Source organism: Corythoichthys intestinalis, chromosome 12 (genome assembly GCF_030265065.1).
Source record: "Corythoichthys intestinalis isolate RoL2023-P3 chromosome 12, ASM3026506v1, whole genome shotgun sequence".
NCBI lineage: Eukaryota > Metazoa > Chordata > Actinopteri > Syngnathiformes > Syngnathidae > Corythoichthys > Corythoichthys intestinalis.
In genome coordinates, this window is record NC_080406.1 from 418,512 (window position 1) to 445,845 (window position 27,334).

Sequence of the window (27,334 nt, forward strand, 5' to 3'; positions counted from 1 at the left end):
GCGAAAAATATAGCCTAAGTAGCCTGATTTAGAATTCCCCCTCAAGAATGATGGGAAACAAAATACGCTCATTTTCAACTAAGTTCATTTTATTGCTGACACCGCATTTCGGGGTCATCAACATATTGTGCCCCGCCCCAAAGGTCAAACTCCGCCTATAGCTAGCCTATTTGTCACCTGATTTTGATCAAAGCTTCTGATATTTACTTAATGGCTGCCATTGACGTTGACGAGACGTCCAATTCCTTTGAAATAAGGAGGCCTGTCAGTGAATGCTCAATTCAAACTACAGTGATTGGGCACCGCTACTTTACGCCTACTAATAGAAGTCAAATAAGAATCAATTTCTCCTCTTGGAGAAGTGTTAGAACCATTGTTTGTACATCCTTCTCCCGAGTATACCCATTCCTCCAACTGTGAAAGATTTCAGTCATCATGTAAAAGATGCCACTTCATCAATTCAAGTAGGAATATAGAATTCAATCTGAACGGAACGGAACGGAACGGAACGGTATTGTCTTCATCTGAAAGGGTGACGTCCACTGGGGGAGAGGAGGAGGGGTACGCTCCGCCTGAGCCCCTCCCTGGACGGGTGACATCAGCCGGGCTGGCCGCTGGCCTGCCGGAGCTCAGGCGGGCAGCTCTCTCTCTCTCTCTCTCGCTCACGAAGCCTTTAGCGGCAGCGGTGCTAAAAACTTAAAAAAAAAAAAAAAAAAGCGTCGCGTCGAACGACCGCAGCTTCTGCGGAGGCCCGGCGGAAGCAGACGAAAGGCAACGCGAAGCACCGAGTCGGTGAGCTGCCATCTTTTCTTCTCCATCTCGTGATTCTCCTCGTCGTCGCCGTCGCCGCCGCCGTCTTGATGGCGGCGCTCGCTCGCCGACTGGCCTCGGATTGACGGAAAGTTTGCGTCGCAAAGTGGTGAAGCTCGGCGAGACTCGTTCGGTTATTTTTCGGACACTCGCGAACAGTGTGCCCGCTTCGAGTTCCGCGTAAGGTTCAACTCGCCGTTGCCATGGAGACGAGGAACGCGGATGCTCCGGAGGCGACCGTCCGTGATTAGCTTCGAGACTTCAACGCGACGTTTGCTCGCTTCTTCGTTTCGCCAGATGTTTTTCCGCGTGTCCTTCGCGCGACCGGCCGACAGGGGGATCGCGTTGACGAGAACCTTCATCATGTCCTTAAGTGCCATTGACGGCGATAGACGTCCATGGTTTGGACGTCTATCGCCCTCAATGGCGGCCTATCATTTAACGGATCCACTAACACGAAGCCTTCTTAGGGCTAGTTATTTTTATTTCAAAACAATCTTATTCTTCATGAATAATTCATGCCATTTCTGGAAAAAAATGCTTTCAGGCTATTCTGGTAAATTCCCTGTGGAATTTGGGTCACCTCTTATTCTTATCAGGTCACTTGACTGTTGATTTGGGGGAATGGATATGGCTTCATGTTGCTTTTGGGGCATTTCCGGGTCACTTCCTATGCATATCGTGTCACACTTGAGTTTGGAGCATTTTTTAAATTGATATTTGGACAAATCTCTAGCTCGCATCCTCTTCATTTTGGGAATCTGTGCTCCACGCGTTTTGTGCAGTCTCCATGTTAAGTCGATATCATGAATTTCCAGGTCACTTCTTGTTGATATCGGGTAACGTTTTGTTGATTTTGGTGCATTTTCATGAGAAATCAACTGTGCTTCTGCCCTCCCCCATCGCACTTCTGAAGTTGATATCATATTTCAATGAGTGGCTGTTAGGAAAACAGGAAAGTTGTTGTGTTTCATCGTCAGATTGGACGTCGCGTTGAAAAACTGCCATGATCTGGAGTGGCTTCTTGAATGGACTTCATTGTTTCTAGCAACGCATGTGATCTTAGATAAGCCCGACGGGACCCCGGGGGAGGTCACGTCGCAGCCTGGCAGCGAGGGGGCTCAGCTCGCCTACGTGCAAACATGCTTGTTTGTTCACCTGCTGCACGCGCGCAACGGTAGCTAGCCCTGTTGCTAGCTAATTAGCATCCTTAAATGACCTACTTTATTTGGAAGAAACACATCAATAAAGGGCTGTTAGCCTTTCTACGCTTACAGTGTTGTTGTTGTTGTTGTTTTTTTTTTGTCTGCATGTAGTGCTTGCTATTCTGGCTGACCAGCTAATCACTTTAGCCCCTCACGCACAACTTGTAAAAATGACCACACACAGTTTGAGTTTTTGGTTGAAATTGTTTGCATCCGTGACTGTTAGTCCAAATTTTGACACCAGCTACCTAGCTTTCTTACTAACCGGTTAGCCTCTTTGGCCTCACTTTTCACCTTTCAAACATCTTGAAAAAATGGACCAAATTTGATACACAGTTTGAGATTTTGGTTGAAATTGTTTTGTGACATTTGGTTAGCAGTAGTCTGAATTTTGAGACTAGCTATACCTAACTGCTTTGCTAATCAATTAGCCTCTTTAAAATAAGTAAAATAACTCACATGAATACGGTTGTGAATCGTAGCGTAACATCCAGTGTTTTGTTTGGTCACGGCAAATCTTCATTCTGATACTTTATATACCTGGCGAAGCAGCTAGCCTCATTGAGCCCTTTTTACACAAAATAATGAATATTTTTCTTCTCTTTTTTGTCTCGACAAAGTTGACCTGAATATATTTCTATCATGCTAATAATAAACGGTTGGAACGACGCCGTCCGACACGATCCGCCCCCTTCGACCGGATCGGGAGAGTACGGTAACCACGAGGCCAAAAGCCCAGGATAGCAACTCTAGCCGCTAGCGTGTTCTCTTGAAGGGAGGAAGGTTTCCACGATATGCGACTCTTGCACCCGTTACACCGAGACTGGAAAACAGACAGCAAAATGGGGTGGCCTCGAGGTCCGTCGGCGCTGAGCTTCTTCTGCCGCGTGAAGGCAAAAGCGATATTGTTTTAACTCGAGTGTAACGCGCCAAACAAATCGCCCCAATAAAGTGAACCGCTTCTTGGGGCGCGGCGCTCGGCTCGGAGCGACATCTGCTCATCGACGTCACGAACTTTGGTTCTTCTTCATTCCAAACGGAAGAAGCAACTCGCTAGAGGGATGATGTCACGAGCCGAATGGACAGCGGAGTCAAAGAGCGCGCTTTTCCCTCGGCGGTCGTCATGGCCGCCGCCTGGCCGTTCCACGCTCCCCCTGAATAATTCATGATGTCATTCCGCCGGCCGACATTCCCGGCATTCCTAAGTCCCTATCCCGCCGCTCTCGGGATCACGGCCAACCTTCTTTGGCAGCAACACCTGTGAGCCGAAGGTCCTTTCAAAATGCTCAAAGGACTGCTTTTCCTAGCCGAGTGAGATCACCGAAACCTACTCAAATTCAATTGGACAGTCCTTATCACCATAAAAAATATTCACAATATGACCAATAAAATCAAGTATCATAAAAATAAGACAAAATGGTCATCATACTCTGCAGCAAATGATTGTGTTTCAGTGGCATAGACGGATATAGTTAATGAGCAACCCTGACCGTGGCCACAGTTTGACCTGGCAGCAGAACCGCCAGCTAGCGCTAGGCGGACAGCTAAGTCGTCAGCTGAGTTTTAAGTGCCTCCGGGTGGCTGCAAATGTTAGCCTACGTGCTAGCGCTCACAGACAGAGTCTCAGACTGTCATCACAAAGGCATTTCCTCCTCAGCCGTTGACTTCCTGCTTCCCGGCAAGAGGCCAAGCTAGCATGGAGCAAATCCCGACCCGAGCTTCCCTCCTCAGGACGCTCCTAGAACTTTGATCTCTACAATCCTAGAAATACTTTAGGAAAAAGAATTGGTTAAATCTGTCATTATTCCAAATCTTTTGCACACAAAAACTGGAGGTCTTATCTATTACGTGTCCGCCTAACGGGCGCATTAGCGCCGTTTGCGTCTGTCCCTGTTGTCGTTTTTTCAAAAAGAGCGTGTGCGGTCGCCGTGGCAACTGCAGCTGAGCTCTTCGCGTAAACATCAAAGCCATCCCGCATTTAGTGTATGCGCGCGTCATCGCTGGTTTGTTTCTGCCCCCAAAGCAAAGCCAGAACACCAACGCCTCCTTCTCTCACCCAGCGAGGAATCTTGGGTGGTCCGCTATCTGCGGGACCACCCGGGTTGGGACAGCGCACAATGCGCCCAACTCACATGCAAATCCACCACAAGTCGATGTATAGTGGGGTTCTTCTGTTGCGGGGTCACTTCCTCTAGACTTTCACAAAATGGGGGGCCGGCAGCGAACTTAGTCACTCGTTTGATGAGATGTCTTTGTCTTTCAGGGATGACGGGAGGACGCCGCCGCTGAGGCGGCACAAGAATCATGGCCGCCCATCGGATCAGAGCGTCGGCCAATAGCAACGCCTCGCTGCCTCGCTGCAGGTCCGAGGGGACGCTGATCGACCTCGGCGAGGGCGTCTCCGAATCCACTCTAGTTGATGTCAAAGGTAAAGTCTTAACCCTGCATAAGGTACTCGTTTAACACGGGAAGAGTTCAATTCAAAATATTCTAATGTTATCGGGGTCTATAACAAGAGTTTATTTCTGCCCCAAGATCAACAGGAAATGACCCAAAAATTCCCCACCATCAACAGGTGACCAAAATGAACAAGAAGTCACCAATAAGTGCCCCGAAATCAACAGGAAGTGACCCGTTATATAACCTAAAACAACAGAAAGTGACCTGATGTGAACCAAACGTCAACAAGAAGTGACATTGAAATGGCCAAAACCTAACAGGAAATGAAATGCCCCAAAATCAACAAGTAGTTACCAGGAAGTGCCCCCAATCAAGCGGAAGTGACCCTGATGATGACCTAGGAATGTGTGGATGAGCTCAGGTTTAGTCAAAGCAGCTTTAGGCTGGAGGTTAGGTTTGGAATCAGTCTTTGAGTTACGCCACATAAAAGAGTTGCTGGTTAGCTTGACTGACATGGTTGCTGATTTTGTGTCTGCAGTGCCTTCTCCCAGTGCCTTACGCTTGGACACCAGCGCCTCTTTGGGCACGGCCCGGGAGGTGGTGGCCATCAAAGACTACTGCCCGTCCAGCTTCACCACGCTCAAGTTCTCCAAAGGCGACCGTCTCTACGTACTGGACGCATCGGGCGGCGAGTGGTTGTACGCCCACAACAACACGGAGATGGGCTACATCCCGGCCGCCTACGTCCAGCCCGTCGGCCTGCGAGACTCCTCCTTCGGCGACGCCGTCGAGGAGACTGCTTCGGAAATGGACCTTCTCGGGGAGTGGCTTCCGACGCCCGCCCCTTTCCGCAACGGGAATCCTTTTACCTCCACCAACCCTTTCCTGCGCGGGGTCCCCCAGAGCCCGCCGGACCAGAACGGCGAGCGGAATTCGACGGACCTCCTTCTCTTTGACGCGCCGTCGGAATCCTGCACCGCCGACTCGGACGGTTTCGCCGGCGCATTTAACCCCGCGGGAGCCGGGCTCCGGAGGGACAACCCTTTTTTCAGAAGCAAGCGGTCCTACAGTTTGTCCGACATGTCACTCCTGCAGGCCCGGTCGGACGACCCCGCCGGTTTCTTCGGCGGCCTGAAAGCCCCGGCGCCGGAGCAGTTCCAGAGCCGGGAGGATTTCCGGACGGCGTGGCTCAACCACCGCAAGCTGGCCAGATCCTGCCACGACTTGGACTCTCTGGGCCAGAACCCGGGATGGGGTCAGACGCAGCCGGTGGAGACCAACGTGGTCTGCCGGCTGGACGGCTCGGGGGGCGCCGTTCGTCTCCCGGACACCGACATCGTGGTCCACGTCCCCGAGGGACACGTGACGGAGGGGGACACCCAGCAGATCTCCATCAAAGCTCTCCTAGACCCGCCTCTGGAGCTGAACAACGACCGCTGCACCACCTCCGGCCCTGTGGTGGAGCTCAAGCTCAGCAACATGGAGACCAAAACCGGCATCACGGTGGAGATGAAGGTCTCAGTGGAGGTGAGGGCGGAAAAGCGGGAGAGCACGCGCATCCTCTGCGTCAGGAGCGACTGTAAAGAGGGACCTTACGCCCCCGTCTCGCAGACTCACCTGTACGGGGACACGGTCCGGGTCTCCTTGGACAACTTGGAACCCTGCATGTACATTTGCGTGACGGCGCAGTCCCCAAGCGCTTCTCCGGACTCCACCGTGTGGGATCACGTGGCCAAGAAGATCACGCTGGGGGTGTACGGACCCAAACACGTTCACCCCTCCTTCAAAACGGTGGTGGCCGTCTTCGGCCACGACTGCGCTCCCAAGTCGTTGCTGGTGAACGAAGCGGGCAAGCAAGGGCGGGCGTCGCCGCCCGTGGCCTTGCAGCTGTGGGGCCGACACCAGTTCGTCCTGGACCGACCCCGGGACCTCCTGCTGGGGATGTACTCCAACATGGCCAACTACGAGGTGAAGGCCACGGAGCGGGCCAAAGCGGTGCGGGGTTTCCAGCTCAAGCTGGGTAAAGTCAGCCGCCTGGTCTACCTGATCAGTTCCCGCGACGGCGCCGAGGTTTCCGACTTCACCCTGAGGATCCAGATTAAGGACGAGCAGGGCGCCATGCTGGCCCAGTTTTGCGTTCAGACGCCCGCGCCGCCTCCCAAGACTGGTCCCAAGACCTCGGCGCAGCGTCGCTTCCTGAAGAAGAAAGAAGTGGGCAAGATCGTCCTCTCTCCGTTGGCAGTGGCCGCCAAGTACCCGGTCTTCCGGGACTGCAAGATCACCGACCTGAGGTTCGGAAAACTGATCAAGACGGTCGTCCGGCAGACGAAGAACAGCTACCTGCTGGAGTACAAGAAAGGAGACTTTGTTGCGCTTCTGAGCGAGGAGAAGGTCAAGTTGAAGGGACAGTTGTGGACCAAAGAATGGTACGTGGGCTACTACCAGGGCCGCGTGGGACTGGTCCACAGCAAAAACGTGCTGCTGACGGGTAAAGTCAAGCCCGTTTATTTCAGCGGGCCCGAGCTCACCGCCTCCTCCTTGCTGGAGCAGGTTCTCAGGCCCTGCAAGTTCCTCACCTACATCTACGCCTCGGTCCGCACCGTCCTGATGGAGAACATCGGCGACTGGCGGGCCTTCGCCGACGCCCTGGGTTACCGGAATCTGCCCGTCACGCACTTCTGCCGGACGCAGCTGGACAGCGAGCCGGAGAGGGTGGCCTGTGTTCTAGAGAAGCTGAAGGAGGACTGCAACAACGCCGACAGCAAAGAGCGAAAGTCCTTCCAAAAGGAGCTCCTCACGGTGAGTTTGTTCCGAGTGCTCCTGAACCTTAGATCCAATCTGATCTATCTGAAGTTTCAGGCCTGGCAGTGAATGAATATGACCTGGGAATCCCCAGAAATCAACACCAAGTGCCCTGGAAATGCCCCCAAATCAACTCCTAGTGACCCAGGAAAGAACAATTGCCTAATTTAGATAGCAAAAGTCCACTAGCTTAAATGTAATAAAATGCTATGTTTTTTTTTTTTCCAACAATGCGCATAACAAATGGTTCAAACACATATTCCCACAAAAAAAACAGATAAATATTGAAGGAATCTGACCTTTTAGCCAGATTGCCGGAATCACGCCAGCCGAACCGCCGGACCCACGCTGGCGCAGCTCCAACGACTGGGGCCGGTGAGAATCCCACAACCCGGCCAAAAGGCCAAACTCCGTGCGTTCACCTTAGTCTTAACCCCTTGTACTGACTCCATTTTGAAAGCTAGGAGAAGGCTTTGAAAAACAAGTTGACAATTTATTCTGAGTCGACAGCAATCATGCAGCACAGAGGGACCCATGCGAGGATTCAGGGTCACCATATCAAAAGTCAACAAAAGGTTCCCAAGAAAAATGACGATTAGTTAAATAAGTCTTTTTGAAGGCTCTCGTGGGGCGGGTTGTGGGCAGAAGAAGGGTGCGTTTGGACATTGTTTAGGATTATTGTCTGTTTGTGGATTGGACAGGAGAAGAGACCCTACTCACCGACGTCACAAAATGATGTGTCGCTGTATCCGGCCGCCATATTGTCCGTATTTTTTAGACTTATTCTCATTGTTTTCAATTAGTCGTGCAAGTTATAGAGCAATTCATGGAAGCCCCGGTGTTATCTGACGCTGTAAACTCATTGGATGCGTTGCATAAAAGGCGTTATGCTTCGCCGTCTTTGCCTGACATCTGCTACCTACCCTGATATTTACAACTATCTTGTCCACACAAAATCAGCCTATTCTCACGAAAGTTTGAAAAACTTTAAGAGCTTGGAGGCTTATAAATACTTGGTTGCTGGTTGGGTGAAACAGGTCCTCGTCCACGAAAATTCGGCAGGAATCTATCTTGTGCTCGGGAAGGTGAGTTACGAAATTTTCAATTCAAAATCTTGTGTTCTTGCTAACATCCACTGTCAAGTCTAATGTATTTCATGTCAATTGTCAATGGAGCTAGGGCTTTTAATGTTTATATGGTTTAGCGATAGCACTCTCACTACATACATATATAATATGTAATAAATATGAAGTGCGATAGCACTACTCCAGATTGTCCCTAGTTGAATTTATTTTTTGGCTTTTGACCTCAATAGTGAAATTGTAAATTAATTGTATGACAACTGTCTGATTATCCCCTTATAATTATATATTTTCAGGTAGTTCATTCACAACGTCTGAGTGTATGTTGTCGGCGATTAGCCTAGCAATGATCTTAATTGTGGTTGTCAGCCCAAAACCCTCTAAATATATATTAAAGCCATCTTACCAGATATAAAATGACTACTACATAATCTGTGGTAGTCGTTTGGAGCCCACTTTTCTCGTCGAATTGCAGCAGTCCATCTCGGTCTCCTCTCCGGGTCTCTCGGAATACGGTAAAACTTCAAGTCTCTCCGTCTATCTTCTCGGTTTTTGCAACCGACCGCCACACACGACTTCACCATTTTGATTATTAATGTTAACGAGCAGAAAAACACGCCATAATAGGAGGAATTTACGACGCGCTAATGCATTAACATGACGAGTATACGGACAACATGGCGCGGGGGCGTGGCTGTGACGTCACGTGAGTAGGGTCTATTCGGGAGTTACTGTTGTCAGGGCAACGAGGGTTGTGGATTTTGCCACCTCAGCGCAACGTGAGTGCTGAGAGTTCACTTCTCGGTCGCGGGGTCGTCCCTATCGGATATTCCTTGTCAAGACAAGATGTCCCGCTATCTGTTCTGGACTGTCCGGAAGAAATACAAACAGTCGATCGGTAAATACGAGAAAAGGTACTATTCCCTTCAATATTCCTATAAACTAAATTACGAATGCGTAAAAAAAAAAAAAACAGCGCAAACAAAAACTTTGCTTATGTTGGTCTTAACAAGGAGCAGTTGGATTCAGCCATGTAAAATAAGTTATGACATATTCACTGTTGCCACCAGAGGGCAGTGTATCCACCCAAATCAATGAAATGAAATGCAAACACTTTCAAAACAAAAACTTCCAGCGCCACTTTAAACAAATACTCGAAGCAGCAAAATTTGAATCTTTTTTTCTAATTGAGTTCATCGATGAATCGTTGCAGCACTACCAGGAATGCTCCAAAATCAACAGGGAGCCACACGAAATCTACAGGGAGTGACCCTTAAATGCGCCAAAATCAACAGGAAGTGCCATGTAAGTGCCCCAAATTCAACAGGAAGTGACCCATAAATGCCCCAAAAATGAGAGGAGTTGACCTGTTGTTGCCCTGGAATTGAGAAGAAGTGTCCCAAAATGACATATACAGTATATTCCCCTAACATCAACAGAAAGCGACCCATGGGAATTGGGGGAGGGGGTATGTGTGGACTTTTTTCATTTATTATTTGGTCATTTTGGCATCATTTCCTCATCCCAAACTGTGAAAAGGAAAAAAAAACCTGCTTTGGAACACACCAGTCATTTGAGTCCCATCAGACGGACGACGGGCGGTTCAGGCAACGAGTAGACGGAAGGAATGAGGTCGAAATGTCACGCCGGCTCGTAATGGAAAAGAAAGATGACAATAAAAGCAATCAAGCAGAGGGGAGACAAACATATTGCATATATAGAGAGAGCTCAATGTGTGATGCTTGTTGGCCATTTTGGGTCAGTGCCGTTGGATAGACATAACATAGTAATAGAGCCAGCTTAATAGCTGTGAATTACTCCATTTTCAAGCCATTTTCCAACAGTTCAAGTTTTTAGGAACGACTACAAAGTAGAATACCATTCAACTCGATGCTGTTACAGTGTTAGTACTCAAACTAGAAGCAATTGAGTGGGGATGCCCCCATGGGTCACTTCCAGTTGATGTTCTGTCATTTCCTATTGATTTTGGCGTCAACTCATTGGCTGTCGTCCAATCCCTTTGGTTCTCCTTCCTCCCAGTCGAAAGGGATTGGACGTCCGGTACCGGCAACAGCACTGAAAGATCTCCCAGTTTCACGAATTGGGACATCGATTGTTGTCGATGAGTTGATTTCAGGTGTACTTACGGGTCACCTCCTAGGATCATTTCCTGTTGATTTGAACACATTCCCAGGTCATATAGGTCACCTCTTGTTGGTTTTGCGGCCACTTCTGCGCTATGTTGATTTTGGGTCATTTCCTGTTGCTTTGTGGGCTTTTCTGGCTCACTCGACGGATGAGATGGCATTTTGGCCTACTTGACCGGCCGCCACCGACGGTCCGATTGATTCTCGGCGTGTTTTGCGGCAGGCTCTGCTCAAGCTGGACTGCCAGGGCCTGGTGGCCCGTCTGCTGATGGATTTTGTGCTGCTGACCACGGCGGTGGAGGTGGCGGGACGCTGGCGCGAGCTGGCCGAGCGCCTGGCCAAGGTGTCGCGACGGCAGATGGACGCCTACGAGGCGCCGCACCGCGACAAGAACGGCGCGCTGGACGGCGAGGTCGGCGATTTCTCGCACGCCGCCGCCGCCGCTAAGCTAACCGGGGTAACCGGCCTTTTGACAGTGGATCCGTCCGCTCGCTGTTCAGGCCATGTGGAAGCCGGCGTACGACTTCCTGGTGACGTGGGCGTCGCAGATGGGCGACAGCTACCGCGACGTGATCCAGGATCTGCACGTGGGCCTGGACCGCATGAAGAGCCCCGTCACCCGACGCTGGAAGCACCTGAGCGGCGCGCTGCTCCTGGTCCATTGTCTGGACGCCCTGCGGGGCGCCGCCTTCGCCCACGGCCGACAGCCCGACGGATGACGCGCCGCCGCCGCCGCCGCCGCGCTTTTCCTCTCGCTTCGTGGTTGCCGCCTCTGCCGCCGCCTTTTGCTCTAGTTGCCAATAAAGTCAAAAGGTTTTGGCTCCTTTTACGCGCGAATCCACAATTCGTTATTCAGAAATTGATACGACAGCTCCCTCTAGTGCTACGTGACTAAATTCAATGTTCAACCCTTTCACGCACCCACTTCTACATTGGTTGCCGTTGTCCAATCCCTTTTGACTGGAATGTCTTGCCCAGTCAATGATGGCCGATGGCGGAGCCGGGTGGGGGGAGGTGGTCGGGGCCACCCCACGCTGAGTCCTAGCCACCCTGGACGGACCCCAACCCGATGCAACCATTGCATCACAGCTGTCACCGACGTGCGGGACCTTTCCTGCGCTGCGACGGCACTACCGAACACTTTAGATTGGCGCACCCCCGGCTGCTATTTTCTTGGCTTGACCAGCAGTCTGATCCACCACGGAGTGCTGACTGGATGTGTGACAACAGGTAAGCTTTGTGGGAGATTCACGTATTGGTGCTAGCAAGCTAATTAGCAGGGAAAAGACTAATAAGTATAAGCATTATAATCTTATCTAACGACGCATTAAGACGCAGCGTCGGTGTCACTACACGAGGGGAAAATGTAAAAATAATCCAATCTAATGTGAACGGACAAAAATACGAATGCATCGTCGCATTAGACAAATCCAGCTAAATTCACATGACTTTTGGATAATAATCGGGAATAGCATCCTTGTTCATGTTTTAATTTTAGATAAGTCCCTCAAATAAGTTAAACAGAATAAATATGTCAGTGAACTGACATTTTGTAAAATTGATAGCCCAACATTGTCAGTTGTCATTGCAGCATTGTTTTTATGAATGAATGTTCTGCATTTAGCATTGGTCTGTTCCGTCAGAGCAGAAACAAATACTTCCCTCTTGTTTATTCTATTAAACAAATCATTTAGAAACTGTGTTTTTGGGGGAAAATATCCAAACGCTTCTATTTTTAGATGTTCCTGAAAGGGAGACTCTGCACCCATTGCCCGGTGGACCAATAGGACCTTCAGGTATACTAACATTTACACATGGGTCACTTGGAGTTGTACTTAGATGCAGCTTCTACGTTAACCTGATAATTCATGAATAGGTCTGATTTACTCATATGAACACCTCAGTCTGATGAATGGTCCCAACTTTTTTGAGCAGAATGAAGGGCCTGGATCAGGAGTCGGCAACCCAAAATGTTGAAAGAGCCATATTTGGCCAAAATAACAAAAACAAATATGTCTGTAGCCGCCAGAAATTTAAAGCCAACACATGTTGTATGTAGCTATATTAGCCTACTATCAAAATGACTTAGTTGGCTAGAAATACATAATGAGCCTTCGTGATTAAATGTTTATTTTCCTTGCAGTGCATTCTACGGAGAATGTTGTTGCTGCTGTCCGATACTGCCTCAAGTTTACTTCATTACATTATGTTTAATCGCTTTGATACAATTAAAGAAATGCAATAAAGAAATCCGAATTTTGATGTCGTTTGTATTTTGAAGATTCGAGGGGGGGAAAAAAATAGAATGTGCATAACGTGCCCCTTATTTGGGCAACAAACATAGAGCAACAAAACGCAGCCTGCATTTATAAAACAGCACCTTTTTGAAAAGGTAAAAGTATATAATCAGACTTCACGTACCTGCATAAAAGCGATGTGTGTTCAATATTGATCACATGCCACAGTATGCTGCTGCTGAATTAATGTCCTTGATTTGCTGTTTGGTGAAGTTGCCTGCCATTTTTAATGGCCCTTCACTGTCTTAGTGCGAGAGGCATGTCTTTGATTTTCTGTATTATCTCGGTTTTGTTTTTGAAGTCTGCGAATAGGTGTTCCTATACTGTATGTTGATGAATGACTCCTTCATTTACCAGTCACCATCTGTGAACGGGTTTCCACGCTTTATTTAGCCCATGTTGCAACAAAACTCGCAGCAGTAGTGGAGTTTGGAGATGCAATCCATTTTTGAAATCTCTTTTTGCACTCCTCTTATTTTGTCCAAAGTAGTCCAACCGCACTTGCTGGCTACTCGGCTGTAAAACCAGTATGCCTTCCCTGCAAATGTCTTTCCACATGACTCCTTTTTGTGGTTTGACAACTTCTCGCTACAGAGCAAACATTCAGAGAATCCTTCCGCATTGGCAAGAATGCAATTGATTCGGCCCAAGAAACGTTGAATCCTCTGTTGTCCTCAGTTTTTTTTCTCTTTTCCTCTTTGGAATCCATGTCCCATCATATAGCCGCCGATTTGATTACAACAGCCGCCCTGCTGATAGAAACCCGCGTCGCAGGCTATGACGCAAATCTTCGTTGACAGAAATGTTAAAATTGAATAATTATTGTACAAATTTTTACAGCATTGGAAAACGTTACGATTATTTGTGTCATGTTTGTCCTCCTACAGAAACCATGTTCAAACAAAAAAATATATTTCCCTCCCTCATCTATTTCCATTTTTAAACATTTTTGAAACGCTCCAGGGAGCCACTAGGGCGGCGCTAAAGAGCCACACGCGGTTCTCAAAACACGGGTTGCTGACTCCCAGCCTAGATCATCTATAGATGATCATTATATGTAGAATGGGACAGTAGTACACTAATTTTGTGATCTTGATTATTAATCTAGTCTGAAATTAAATCATTGAAGTTCCCTTTTTTTTTTTAAATAGACATATCCAAATCATGAGACCGGTGCAGCCACATCTGAAGCTATCCCAGACCGCTCCAGGGTGACAGGACCGCGTGGTACCATAAACACTCAATGCTCGCAGAGCCAAGACTGCTTTGCATGCAGGCATTTTGGCCTCCCAAACATAGTCAGTGTGGGTTCCACCATCCATGATGATAGACTGAGGAATCTGGGTGTTTTGAGTGTGAGCAAAGTCCTTGGACATGGTAGATTTTGTAAATACAAACCACCACAATGGCAGAATCCAGTTGTGGTGAGATGAATGATCCTTCCAGTGATGTATTTTTAAAAGAAAGCTGCACTTAAGGCTTTCATATTTTCAATTTTGTATGTTCTTTGCTCTGTCTGCACTTTTGAGCGTTTGTTGCCAGTGCCACGGAAAAATGGGCATCTGCAGGAATGATGATGATGAAGTTGCGTGCATGCACACTGCTTGTGAAAATCTATGCATGGCATTAAAAAAAAAATCGAAAAGAAACATATTCATTGAATATTAGACAATCTAATGAATTAGACCAGTACTTCTCAAATAGTGGGGCGCGCCCCGGCGCAGAGCGATGCCAGGGGGGGCGCATGTGACCTTTTTTTTTTTTTTTTTTTTTCTGCCGTACTGGAATAAAGTGTACTTGCGCATCCACTCAGTGGGTGGCAGTGGTGCTCTCATTTTCAGAGTGCGTGCAGTATTTTTGAACTAAGGAAGAGCACTCATCACACAGAAAACAAATATGAAGAGCAGTGCGCCGCCGCCGTTTTCCGACCGGACTCACTCACGCAGCGACCCACTGTCTTGTCCGGTTCTCACGCCGCCGCCCGATAAGTGCCATTTTCGGCTTGGGATCGTCACGACGAACGCCCTCACCTACGGTTCTACCTCGGCCGCCGAGAATGCGCTTTGTTCGTGCCGTTTGCCTTTTAGCTTTGACTTTTAATACTGTGGGTGATGAGGAAAGACTGTTTACTGTGTCTAAAAATAATTATAGCGGACCGACAGAAGCCAAATCAATTAAAACGCCACTTAAAGACATTCGACCCCAATCTCATTGATAAGCCGCTTGATTGTTTTTCAGCGAAAACGTGCCAAATATTGCCAACAATCGTCCTGCTTTGTCAGTTATATCAGTAAACCAGTGAGCATTGTTAGCATGCTCATTGCAAAATGACTCCACACCATTGCAAAGGAGGTAATACTGAGTGTGAGCAGCAAAAATAAAAACTGTCCTTCTGTTCAAGTACACTTTTTTTCCTTTATTCATTTTTGGTTTTTTTCGGTCAAATTTTTTGGCATATTGTCCTCATGAGTGAATGTTTCTAATCAATTTGAATTTGTTATTATTTACTGATTTTATTACATTTTATTTTTCAGTACCAAATGGTCAAAAATGTACCTTGAGTGTATTTTTACAGTTTGAATGTGACTTTTTTTTAATTCGGGCAAATTGATGCACGTCAAGTCTTCTGTTACAAACAAAACAATGTTAATAAAGTTATACTTTATTATAAGTTGATCTATGTTACCTTTTTTCTTTATTAGAAAAAAGGGACACAATATTAGGCAGATGCGTATTTATGATAGTAATTTTATAGACAAATAATACTATTTACAGTGGCGGCAGAGAGTTGGGGGGGGCGCGAAACATTTACGTCTTGCTTGGGGGGGCGTCGCAGAAAATAATTGAGAAGCACTGAATTAGACCAATAATTTGCAATGTAACTCAGTGAGTGATGGGTGTCCAGCCAATGATATGATACGTTTCACTGACTTGCCATAAACAAAGACTATGTTACTCCCCCCCCCCCCACTTTTGCAAATTTTTTACACCCCCAAGGTTTTGACAGGAAGTGACCCAAGACCAATAGGAAGTGACTGGGATTGCCCTAAAATAAACAGGAAGTGGCACAATGAATTGAGGCATAAACGCCCCAAACGAACAGCATGTGATCCCTGAATATCCCAAAATCAACAGAAAGTGACCTGCAAATGAGCAGCAAGGAAGGACAGAGCAAAAGACATAACACTTTCCAGAAATGGCATTTTATCATTGGTTAATTTAACATGACATAGGATAAAACAAACTTGACAGCGAGAGTCCAATAAAGTGGCGGTGGTACGATCGTCCCGGTTTACGGGAAGTCCGCGAAGGTACGTCACAGCCCATTTGGCCAGCGGTAAAGAGTTTTGTTTTTTTTTTGTTTTTAGTGTGGTCGAGTGCTGGGCTCCAGCAGGACTCGCTTGGGCGGCGGCGGGGCGGCGCACTGCGGGTCGCGCTCGCCCGCCGTCGCCCGCTTGGCGCCTCGGCCCTGGCCGTTGAGCGAGCCCCTCTGCCACTTGCACAGGTCGCCGTTGAGGATGTCCTGGATGTGCTGCACGATCAGGTTGATGGCCACTGAAGAAAAGAAAAGCAAAGCAACGTCATCAATCCTCTTTGAGCGCCGTCGACGCCGTTTGGATCTCACCCATGTTGTCGACCCCCCGGGGAATGATGACGTCCACGTACTTCTTGGTCTGAAAGCAGGAGATCCAGAAAAACAAAAGCCTTTTAACTCCACGTCCTTCTGCTGTGAATTGAAATGAATTTTTCAAAATGAGACGTCCAATCCATTTGAAGTAGGAGCAAAACCTGTTAGCAGTAAATATTCTTCAGGTGTGGTCACTTGGTCATTTCCTTTTTATTTCTAGCAGAAATTGACTCTAGTCATCAACGGCAGCCCCATGTGACACCAATGTTGTGGAAAAACAAAACCCAGTTCGCACTTTCAGTGACGGACGTTCAATCACACTGTGTCCGATCATCCCTCGGCCACAAGTCGAAATAGGTTTATGGCTAGCAGGCGTCCAATCCATTTGAAGTCGGAAGGACGTCGGTACATTCGCTGCCAGCCTCCCGCTTCAAGCAGACTGGACGACTAGTGCCATCAATGGAATAAATAGCAGATGCTTTAAGCTAGTTATGACTTCATTTGAATGTCAAAGACCGTGACTTTAATGGGAATGTCACCCCAACGTGGCCGCCCTGACGCCATTTTGCTCGGGGAGATTATTTCACGCTTCCGCTGCAAGTTTTGACATCAGATCTGATCGAAGCGGAAGCCGGCGGTTCATTGGCCCGCTTCGAAAGTACGGGACGTCAACGGCGAGTAGGAAAAGCGGCGCTTACGGGCAAGCAGAACTCCTCAAAGGCGGGCTTGACGAAGGTGGTGTACTGCGACAGGATCTGCTCCAGGTCCCGGCCTCGGCTCATGTCCCGGAGCACTGACGCCCCCGCCGGAAAAACAAAGGTCGAACGGAGCGGCGGAAAAGTCAAAATCGGACGTACCTCTGCGAGACAGCCGCACGTCCGAGTCGGTGTCCACGAAGAGCTTCATGTGGAACATGTCTCGCACTTTCTGCAGGTAGAAAACCAGGATGCCCTCCAGGAGGACCACGTCAGCCGGGTATACCGTCATCCGCTCCGCCAACCTCCACCCAGAGACGGAGCAAGAGAAAGCCACCGTTTAGACTGTACAACATAAATTATTTTTATACAACTAGAAGGATTTTAATTCTTTTTCTGCCGATTCCGACCTGGAGTGGGTGACAAAGTCGTAGGTGGGGACTTGGACCGCTCTGCCCTCCACGATGTCCTTCAGCGTCTTGTACATCAATTCGTTGTCGAAGGCTTCCGGGTGATCGAAGTTGTACTGGCCCTTGAGGGCTTTGGCCTTCTGCTCGGCGGTCAGCACGCGGTAGAAGCAGTCCTGGCTGATGATGGCCACTTTCCTCTGGTGGTGGTCCACCTTGTTCTGGCCCAGAAGCTCCATGATCTTGGCGCACACCGTCGACTGGCCGGACATAAAAAGCGCCATTGAAAAACGATCGCGATACTTTCTGCATTTTCCCTGCTGACTCATTGGCTGCCGTTGACGTCCAATTCCACCCTTTTCGGTCAAAATGATTAGGATGTCTCAATGGCAGCGAGTTAACCCTTGAGAGTCGAAGGACGCGCCGGCGCGTCCTCAGCGCACGTCGTCTTTGAAGCGCCCTCGCGTTTTAATTACGTCACCCACATGCCGTTGGTTGGTCTCGTTTTAAAGTGCGGAAGTTGCGGTTTACTCTCGTTGTTATTTGAAGTCAATCGACCAACTAAAACGTGAGATATTGTCATTTAAGTTTTATAGTTTTATTGTCCTCTCAAAAAAACACTAAAACGCTGCATGGATAATTTGTTTATGTCTATATTTCCATCATTTCTGGTCCTTTTTCAAAACGGAAGCTCCATGAAAAAAAACACAAATCAAACGAACCCTTTCGAAGTCACAGTGGAAGCACAACATGCGTTTTTTTTTTTTTTTTTAAATAAATATAACTGCCGTGCGAGGTTCCACCGAACGAGAGGGAGGAGTGTTCTGAAGCAGCGAGGTGGCGACTGACGGCCGTTTGAATCGAGCGAGCGAGCGACTTTGTGTGACTTTGAGAATGAACGGATAACTAAATTTAGCGCAAGCAATTGTGCTTTTTGATCAACGTGAGGAAGAGGATGGTCCAAATTCGTCATCATCGTCTTCTTCGGAAGAGTCCTCGAGTGAAGATAGTGATGGATTTGAACACGTGGGTGACGCCATCGACGAGCAGAGGTAAGCCAACCCACTTTTTTTTTTTTATGCTGCTGAAAAAGTTTCTTTTGAAAGTTTCTTTTGATATTGCAAGACAAAGTTAATTTTGATGCAATATAAGTGTGTGTTTGTGTATATAATAATAAAATGTGCATATCGGATCAAAGTATAATTTGTGGTCTTCCTTCTATATGAAGATTAGGGATGTAGCACATATTCAGCTATGGTATTCTTTCTATTGTCATACATATAGATTTCCATTATTATTTATTTCTGTATATATTTTTATTTTATACTTTATTATTTTCATAAATACTGACTTTTTTTTTTATGTACATTTGTAGTGACAATGAAAGTAAAGTGAAATGAAAATGGAAGGGTGGAAAGAGGACCGACACCCCATGGAAGTGTGGGCTGTGTGATGTAGCCCTGTGTCTAATTCCAGGACGAAACTGTTTTTCGGAGTGGCATGCCTGAAAAAAATTTAACTTATTTATTGTAAATATTTTTGAAAATACTTTTTTCCCCAATGTTATATATATATTTTTTCCCACAATCAGTCTTCTCAATTTGTGTATATAAATGTGTGTTCAAGAAGCTTGATTGTGTGTACATAGTTTTCATCAGGTGATGGGCCGCAATACCTAAACTCATAAAGAGATGGCCTCTAAACACTTGTTGTGTTGGATGGTATATATTTTTTCACTGTTCGGTCTGCTGTAAATAACCTGTTTTGACTACAGCACGTATAAAGGCAAAAAACGCCTATGGCTATACCTGTTGTTTATGTTGAATTGTCAAATATAAGACTATTTATTCTAAGTTTTTTTGGTTGAATGTTCATCCTAACATGTTGAATAAATATTACAAAGTTTCAAAACGGTTCGTTACGCATGTTTGGTTGTCAATTGGACATCAATATGAAAAATTTTGACAAAACGATTTTGGAATTTTTGGTCTTTTTGGGCCCAAAACGATGATTTATAATTGGTCAGTGAAGGAAACAACAGTTTGGACATGAAGTTCAAGGTGTCACAAAAAAAGGGACCAAACCAGGCCATCGTAAACAATTCTTTCTTTGAAATATAAAGGCAACTTCAAAGGCATGCAAAATAAGACAAAATAGGCCCAGACCTTAAAGGGTTAACAGTAAACATCCTTCGGGTAAGGTCGCTATGGTTCCTGTCTATTTTAGTCACTTCCTATTGATTTGGGGGCATTCCTGGGGGTCTTGCGGTTTATTTAGGTCACTTCCAGTTGTGTCTGGGCCATTTTTAGCCCACTTCCTGTTGATTAACTTCAACGAGTGAACCTAAAGTCGACCCAGAACTGCCCAAATATAAACAAGATGCAGAAGTTGAGCAACATGCAATTTGTCCATTTTCTAATCTTGGGGAAAATGATGACGACGGCGGGGACTGTTGTAAACTTGTTAGCTGGTAAATGTACAAGTTGTCCGTCATTGTGGACGGCAACATTTAGTTTGGGCTCGGTGTACTTAAGGTTCTGTCCACCGAATTTCATTCTAGAGGCGAGCAAATAAAACAAATGGAGTGGCGAGAAAATTAACGAAATATACATGACGACAAAATCGGTATGAAAAGAAAGGACAGTTTGGGAATAAAATGGCTTAAACGTATTATTGCGGCTGTTATTGTAGATAGCAAGTGGGCGGGTAGGAAGGCGGCGCTAGCCGAGCCTAAGCTAATGCTAGCGACGAGCTATCGCGAGCAACCTTGCCGCTGGCGGTTCCCCCGCTGACGCCGATGAGGAACGGTCGGTGATGCGGCCTCTCTCCGGCCTCCTCTGCTGCGACTGCGGGGGCCTCCATCGCAGTCCCGAAAGAGCCAAAGACCGGACGTGCTCACCTTTCGCTCGCTAGCCGGCGGCTAACTTTGTAGCATTAGCAAACAAGCAGGTCGTCTTCTCGCGAGAAGTGACGATGACCGGTGGTGCCTTGCCTGGCACGACCAGACTGTTCTCCCTGTATTTTTCAAACACTGACAGAAATAGCTGGAACAGCGGTGAGTCTGGTGTACCAGGCAAGGTGGTGCCGGCGGGTGGACGTGACATTGATTGAAAAACTGTGATGGCTTTGTTTTTCTCTCAACATACCTCTAAATAACCCTTGATAGGAAAGTCGTTGAACTTATTGGCCGCCTTTGACGGCTCTACACGTCCAATCCATTTTGATGACGTTGAAAAATGACCATTTACAGCCACTCCTCCCAGTTTTAGCATTGGAAGGCAATGAGATGAATACTATGAAATAAAGACAGGCATTTTATTCATTTATAAAATGCATTCATCAATTATTGCATTTTTATTCATTTATAAAATGCATTCATCAATTATTTGATGAATGGTTCGAATGCCTCCTGGAGGCTCCCCGGAGAGGTGTTCCGGGCACGTCCCACCGGCAGGGGCCCCCGGGGACGACCCAGGACACGCTGGAGAGACTAAGGCCATGTCCACACGTAGCAGGTTTTTTTTTTTTTTTTAAAGCGAGGATTCTGCCCTAACACGTCGGGGAAAAATAATTGCGTCCACACCTGCACGTTTGTGTAGAAAAAAAATCTTCCACAGCCAACCGCTTTCATTAATTTTTAAGTACATTCAAAACAATAAAATAATTGTCCAAAATACCCTTTATTCAATAAGAAGCACAGCAAGAGTTTGTAAAAAAAAATGGAAGCAAAAAAGTGCCTATTTAATATACTCCAAATGTTAAAATTAGTCTCATGTGTGACGTGAGGACAAAATTTGTCGCAGCCAGTGACGTAAATCTTCGTCGGTTATCAGTGTCCACATGATGGAGCCACAAACGCAGAATTCGCAAATCTTCACCTTCCCCGTCGTTTTTAAGAACCCTGCTTTGATTCTGCGTGCACGTGTGGATGATTGGTCAAACCGTAGAAAAATATCTTCTTTTTGCCAAATACCCTGCTACGTGTGGACATGGCCTATGACTCTAGGCTGGCCTGGGAACGCCTCGGGATCCCGCCTGATGAGCTGGTTGAGGTGGCTGGGGAGAGGGAAGTCTGGGCTTCCCTGTTAAAGCTGCTGCCCCCGCGACCCAACCCCCGGAGCAAGCGGAAGATGATGGATGGAATTATTTGATGAATCATATGGAACTAGAAACTGCAATTTCTGGAGAAATTACACCTGGTCTTTCCTGTGTGGCTTTACAGATCGTAGCCCCGCCCAAGGCTATCAATAGAATGGACAAACATGCCTATCAATGGCATTAAACAAATTCAATCCCATTAGAAATGAATGGGAAATTTGGACGTCCATGGCCGCCAATGGCGGCACCCTTAATAATAATAATAATACATTTTATTTATCACGCACTTTACATTTGAAAACAAATCTCAAAGTGCACATCGCCAGAAAAAAATAAAATAAATAAAAAGACTAAGAATAAAAGAGGAAAAGCAAAACAGGCAGAAGCGCAGATAAAATCAGATACCAATCAGATAAAAATAAGATGGTCAAATAAAATTAGCTAGAATAAGCTTTTTTAAAAAGGTGAGTTTTTAGTCCTTTTTTAAATGCATCCACCGTCTGCGGGGCTCTGAGGTGGTCTGGGAGGGCGTTCCACAGACGGGGAGCAGCAGCTGCAAAGGCCCTGTCGCCCATAGTCTTGAGCCGAGTCCTGGGCGGGAGTAGACGGTGCTGTTGGCCTGACCGGGTTCTAGCTGAATTATGTGATGTGAGGAGTTCGGTGAGGTAGGTGGGGGCTACACTGTGTAGACAGTGATGGGTGTGAAGGAGGATTTTGAATTCAATACGGAGGTGAACAGGGAGCCAGTGTAGGGTGTGAAGGATGGGGGTGATGTGCTCGTGTTTACGCACCCTCATCAGGATCCTGGCAGCGCTGTTTTGGACATACTGAAGCCTTTGTAGGCTCTTGCCAGGGATCCCGATGAGGAGTGCGTTACAATAGTCCAACCTGGAGGAGATAAAGGCATGGACGAGTCTCTCTGCAGCAGGACGGGAGAGAGATGGCCGGAGTTTGGCAATATTGTGGAGGTGAAAGAAGGAGGTTTTGCAAATGTAATTGATGTGATTGTTAAAGCTAAGATGGGGGTCAAATCTGACTCCCAAATTAGTCACAGAAGGGGAGAGGGAAAATTTGTGGCCGAAAAATAAACGTCAATGGAATTGGGGAAGTTTGGGGGACATGTCCTATTGATATCTGGTCATTATCTGTTGATTTTCAGAAAAAAAAAAATTCCCATTGAAAATGAATGGGAAAAATTTGGACGTCCCTGGACGTCAATGGCATCACCCTCCATAAGCGTCAATGCTATCGTGGACATCTGGGGGACACGTCCTATTGATATCTAGTCATTTTCTGTTGATTGGGGGGGGGGGGGAATTCCCATTGAAAATGAATGGGAAAAAATTTGGACGTCAATGGTATCAACTTACATAAGCGTCAATGGAATCCAAGTACAATGGCATCAATAGAATGAACAAACATGAAGAAATGCCATTGGAAATGAATGGGAAGTTTGGACGTCCATAGACGTCAATGGCATCACCCTCCATAAGCGGCAATGCAATGGCGGACATTTGGGGGACACGTCCTATTGAAATCTAGTCATTTTCTGTTGATTTGGGGGAAAAAAATGTTCCCATTGAAAATGAATGGGAAAAAATTTGGACGTCCATGGACGTCAATGGTATCAACTTACATAGGCTTCAATGGAATCCAAGTACATTGGCATCAATAAAATGTAAAAACATGCTGAAATGCCATTAGAAAATGAATGGGAAATTTGGACGTCCATGGCCGTCAATGGCGGCACCCTTCATAAGCGTCAATGGAATTGGAGAAGTTTGGGGGACACGTCGTATTGATATCTGGTCATTTTCTGTTGATTGTGGGAAAAAAAAACATTTCCCATTGAAAATGAATGGGAAAAAATTTGGACGTCCATGGACGTCATTGGCAGCACCCCCTATAAGCGTCAATGGAGTCAGGGATGTTTGGGGGACAGGTCCTATTGATATCTGGTCATTATCTGTTGATTTGGGGAAATTTAGTTTTTTCCCCATTGAAAATGAATGGGAAACATTTTGGACGTCCATGGCCGTCCATGGCATCGACATCCATAAAGTCAATTGAATCCAAGTACATTGGCATCAATAGAGTCGACATGCATGGCCGTCAATGGCATCAATGCAATGTCAAAAATTTAATTGGAAATCCCATTGTAAGTGAAAGGGAAATGTTCTCATTAGAAATGAATGGGACAGTTTTTGGCAAATTTCCGGGGGACCGTAATTTTTATCAAAATTCTGTATGCAACTTTTATGCCCCTCACCGTCACGGAATTTTTGATGCCCAAATTGTGTGATTTGGTCAAAAATTGAACGATAGATACATTTTGAAACTTTTCTTTGTTTCCCATTAAAAATGAATGGGCCAGTTTTTGGCAATTTGCCGGGAAACCGAACATTTTATCAAAAATTTTTCTGGTATTTTTTATGCCCCTTGCCATCCCGGAATTTTTGACGCCCATCTTGTGTGTTTTCGTCAAAAATTGACGGACTAGTAACAGTTTGAAAGTTTTTTTTCCCATTAAAAATGAATGGGCAGGTTTTTGGCAAATTTCTGGGGAACCGTATATTTTTTCCAAATTGTGTTAATAACCTTTATTCCCCTCCCCGTCCTGGAATTTTTGATGCCCAAATTGTGTGATTTGGTGAAAAATTGTAGGACTAGATACACTTTGAAACTTTTTTTTTCTCATTAAAAATGAATGGGCAAGTTTTTGTCAAATTTCTGGGGAACCGTAAATTTTTTCCAAATTCTGTATACAACTTTTATGCCCCTCACCGTCCCGGAATTTTTGATACCTAAATTATGTAATTTGGTAAAAAAATTGTAGGACTAGATACATTTTGAAAATTGCTTTTTTTTTTCGGAACATTGCCGTTTACGGGCAAACGGAAAAATTTTCGGGGTCGTTTGAAAAATTCCCATTGTCGCGCAAAAATTCCGGACGTGTCGGTACTTGAATGGTACCGATCGGTCAAGCGGTTCGGGCTGCGCAGCGCGCCGAAGGATTTCCATTCCAAAAAAAAAAAAAAACGAATAACATATAGGGAGGAAGTTGTAGAATCTCACTACCTGATCTTTCCAAAGGAAAGACCAGGTAATAAATCTCAACTCATCTTGTGATGAATCAAATTTTGCAATGAATCTCTCAGTGCCAGTGACGGCACTAGCCGCCCAATCCACTTTCCAAAATGGATTGGACGTCTATCACTAGAAAAAAATCTTGAAACGTATTTGCAAACAATTTAATCATTTGAAAATACTTTATTCACCCGAATACCCTATTTGACAAATATTTCAAGGTGAAACTGACAAGGTGTTTCAAGTTGAGCTAGGTTAGATGGCCTCCCTGGCACCAGAGGGTGCTGCCAGATGCCTAAACAGAGCCCCGGTGTTGTGTTTATTTGGAAGGTCCATATTATCTGGTCGTCCCACTCACAAAGTAACAGCGGGGCGAAAAGTTGTATTTGCCATGTGGCAAAATTGATTTTGCCATGTGGCATTTTTGAATGGAAAATTTGGACGTGCATAGCCGTCAATGGCATGGACGTGCATGGCCTGCAAAAATGCCGTATACCAAAAAAATGCCACATGGCAAAAAAAATGAACACACATGGCAAAAAATGCCACATGGGAAAAAATGACACATGGCAAATTCTTTATTTCCAAATGGCAAATACCACTTTTGTTTCTCGCTGTCTCTCCAGAGTAACCCAAAAATACCCAGAAATCAACAGGAAGTGAGCTGACAATGGCTTAAAATCATCAGGAAGTGACAAATAAATAAACAAAGTTTTCCAGAAATGCCCAAAAAGCAATAGGAAGTAAGCTGAACTTGCCCAAAATCAACAGCAAGTGATCAAACAACAAAGGAAGATACCCGGAAATCAGTCAAAATCAACATGAAGTGACCTGAAAATGGCCCATAATCAACAGGAAGTGACTAAAATACACTGGATGTTCACCTATAAATGACCCAAAATCAACGGGAAGTGACCCGGAAATGCGCAACAATCAACAGGGAGTGAGCAAAATACACAGAAAGTTACCCTGACATGAACCAAAATCAAGAGGAAGTGACTTTGAAATGTGCCCCAAAATCAACAGGTGTTGGCCAGCAGCCTGTTAGTTGTCCTTGAAGTCCAGTCCATTTCGTGTGTTAGCGGCAGGGGCGGACTGGGACTAAAAAGCAGCCCTGGACTTTGACTCAGCCCAGCCCATAAGAATCGCTATACGAAGGGAAACACAGACCCCATAGGGGGGTCCGGGAACATGCCCCTCCCGGGAGAATTTTTTTTTTTTTTTTACATTTTATTGTAAAATGCACCAATTTCGTGCACTTTGAGAGAAAAATGAAGAAAATGTGTCTAGACTGTGACTGTCTGACTACGGGCGCTCAAAGTACTGCAAGGCTGAACTGGAGTTGGATTCATTTTCTGTACTAGCTCTATGATCAACCTGAATAAACAAATGAACGAATTTATTTTTCAAAGCAAGTTTTACGTATCCAATTGATTATAATATATCTCTATAGATCTCTGTCTATAAAATGACTTAATTGTTTATGCCATAATTCAGTGGTCTCCAAACTATTCCACATAGGGCTGCGGCGGGCGCAGGATTTCATTCCAACAAAACAAGACAAAACCTCTGCACCAATCTGGTGTCTTACAAGTGTAATCAGTTGATTGCAGTCAGGTGCTGCTTGTTTTAGCAGAAACTTCATTGGTTAAACTGTCGGTACTCGATCGGTTAAAACAAAAACCAGGCCCCACAGCGGCCCTTGAGGACCGGTTTGGAGACCCTGCCATAATTAATCTTGCCATACAAATAATAAATTTCCCTGTATACATAAACTTCATTGGAAAGTATTAACCAGAAAACAAAACGATATATAAATGATTAATAATGTATATAACATCAATTTAACTACCTAAACTTTAAAGTAAAACCATTCATTTTATTAATATTTTGTTATATTTCTTCTGAATTAATATTGCTATGCTGCGTGTGCATACATTGTTTTACGGCTAAAATATTTTTTCTTAGGAGAGGGATAGTAGGACTAGCATACTGTAACTTGACACGATTGCAAACGGGTACATCGACTAGCTGGCACTAACCCTTTAATTGTCATTTATTTGATTTAAAATGTAGCTACCTGATGGATAACAATTGCCAGTTTACAGAGCAAGTAACCCTCTTCATCCCAATTTACTTGCCCTGCGCTTGTCTGGGGAACTTCCAACAGTTTATCGTTGCCCCCTCCCTCTTCTTTTCTCTCTCCCAGCACCGTCTGCACGTCAGAGCGGCTGCAGCTCCCTCTCACCATCGCCGGGAGCTGAGCTGTTGTTACCCGACGTGGCCGTTGCAGCCAGACTGCTGCTTGCGAAAATATTTGTCGATTTATGACATTTTAATGCTTCACTCTCCAGTTTCTTTAATTTTTTCTCTCTAACCTTCTCCGCGCCACCCTGCTCTTTTCAGTTTTTTTGCCACCACCATCCATATTGTGCATTAACACTCGTCGCTATTTTGCTTCCACAAGGAAGGAACCAATGAAGGCTACTCTGTGCTTTCGTCGTTCCTAGTCTATCAGATTGGCGGTGAAAAACCAGGCGCATTGCTGCCACCTGTCGGATTGGATGCGAACTGTAGATAATCAGAGGATAGGGGGGATAAAAACAGTGATGCATAATGAATGGCGGCCGCCGGCCGTCCAGGGCACCGGCCGTTCTGTGATCCTCCAGAACCCAC

The 27,334-nt window shown here is 46.0% G+C and overlaps 2 protein-coding genes across 6 annotated transcripts; one reads left to right on the plus strand and one right to left on the minus strand.

Moving 5' to 3' along the window:
• Positions 1-233: 233 nt before the first annotated feature.
• LOC130926578 (SH3 domain-binding protein 4-like) lies at positions 234-20,748 on the plus strand. Of its 4 annotated transcripts, XR_009066252.1 has the most exons (6): positions 234-792; positions 4,279-4,443; positions 4,954-7,214; positions 10,670-11,676; positions 12,186-12,242; positions 13,895-20,748. XR_009066252.1 is itself a non-coding variant. In XM_057851546.1 (5 exons), the coding sequence occupies exons 2-5, from the start codon at positions 4,320-4,322 to the stop codon at positions 11,163-11,165; spliced, it is 2,793 nt and encodes a 930-aa protein (XP_057707529.1). In that variant the 5' UTR covers positions 238-792; positions 4,279-4,319; the 3' UTR covers positions 11,166-11,275. The 4 variants fall into 4 exon arrangements, 2 of the variants coding, with proteins under 2 accessions (XP_057707528.1, XP_057707529.1); XR_009066253.1 differs by lacking the exon at positions 13,895-20,748 and having other exon boundaries at positions 12,186-13,866; XM_057851546.1 differs by lacking the exons at positions 12,186-12,242; positions 13,895-20,748 and having other exon boundaries at positions 238-792; positions 10,670-10,858; positions 10,947-11,275.
• Positions 13,111-20,463, minus strand: uck1 (uridine-cytidine kinase 1). Of its 2 annotated transcripts, none has more exons than XM_057851589.1 (6): positions 20,240-20,460; positions 17,477-17,733; positions 17,229-17,371; positions 17,070-17,164; positions 16,369-16,417; positions 13,111-16,298 (listed from the first exon to the last, which is right to left on the minus strand). In XM_057851589.1, the coding sequence occupies exons 1-6, from the start codon at positions 20,333-20,335 to the stop codon at positions 16,108-16,110; spliced, it is 831 nt and encodes a 276-aa protein (XP_057707572.1). In that variant the 5' UTR covers positions 20,336-20,460; the 3' UTR covers positions 13,111-16,107. The 2 variants fall into 2 exon arrangements, with proteins under 2 accessions (XP_057707572.1, XP_057707573.1); XM_057851590.1 differs by having other exon boundaries at positions 16,127-16,298; positions 16,369-16,470; positions 20,240-20,463.
• Positions 20,749-27,334: the final 6,586 nt, after the last annotated feature.

Coding starts and splice junctions, on each gene's coding strand:
- LOC130926578 (XM_057851545.1), top strand. CDS start 4,320: ATGGCCGCCCATCGGATCAGAGCGTCGGCCAATAGCAACGCCTCGCTG. Junction 4,444..4,953: donor CACTCTAGTTGATGTCAAAG/GTAAAGTCTTAA, acceptor TTGTGTCTGCAG/TGCCTTCTCCCAGTGCCTTA. Junction 7,215..10,669: donor TCCAAAAGGAGCTCCTCACG/GTGAGTTTGTTC, acceptor GTTTTGCGGCAG/GCTCTGCTCAAGCTGGACTG.
- uck1 (XM_057851589.1), bottom strand. CDS start 20,335: ATGGAGGCCCCCGCAGTCGCAGCAGAGGAGGCCGGAGAGAGGCCGCAT. Junction 17,734..20,239: donor GGGGAACCGCCAGCGGCAAG/GTTGCTCGCGAT, acceptor ATGTCCGGCCAG/TCGACGGTGTGCGCCAAGAT. Junction 17,165..17,228: donor CGTGCGGCTGTCTCGCAGAG/GTACGTCCGATT, acceptor CGGGGGCGTCAG/TGCTCCGGGACATGAGCCGA.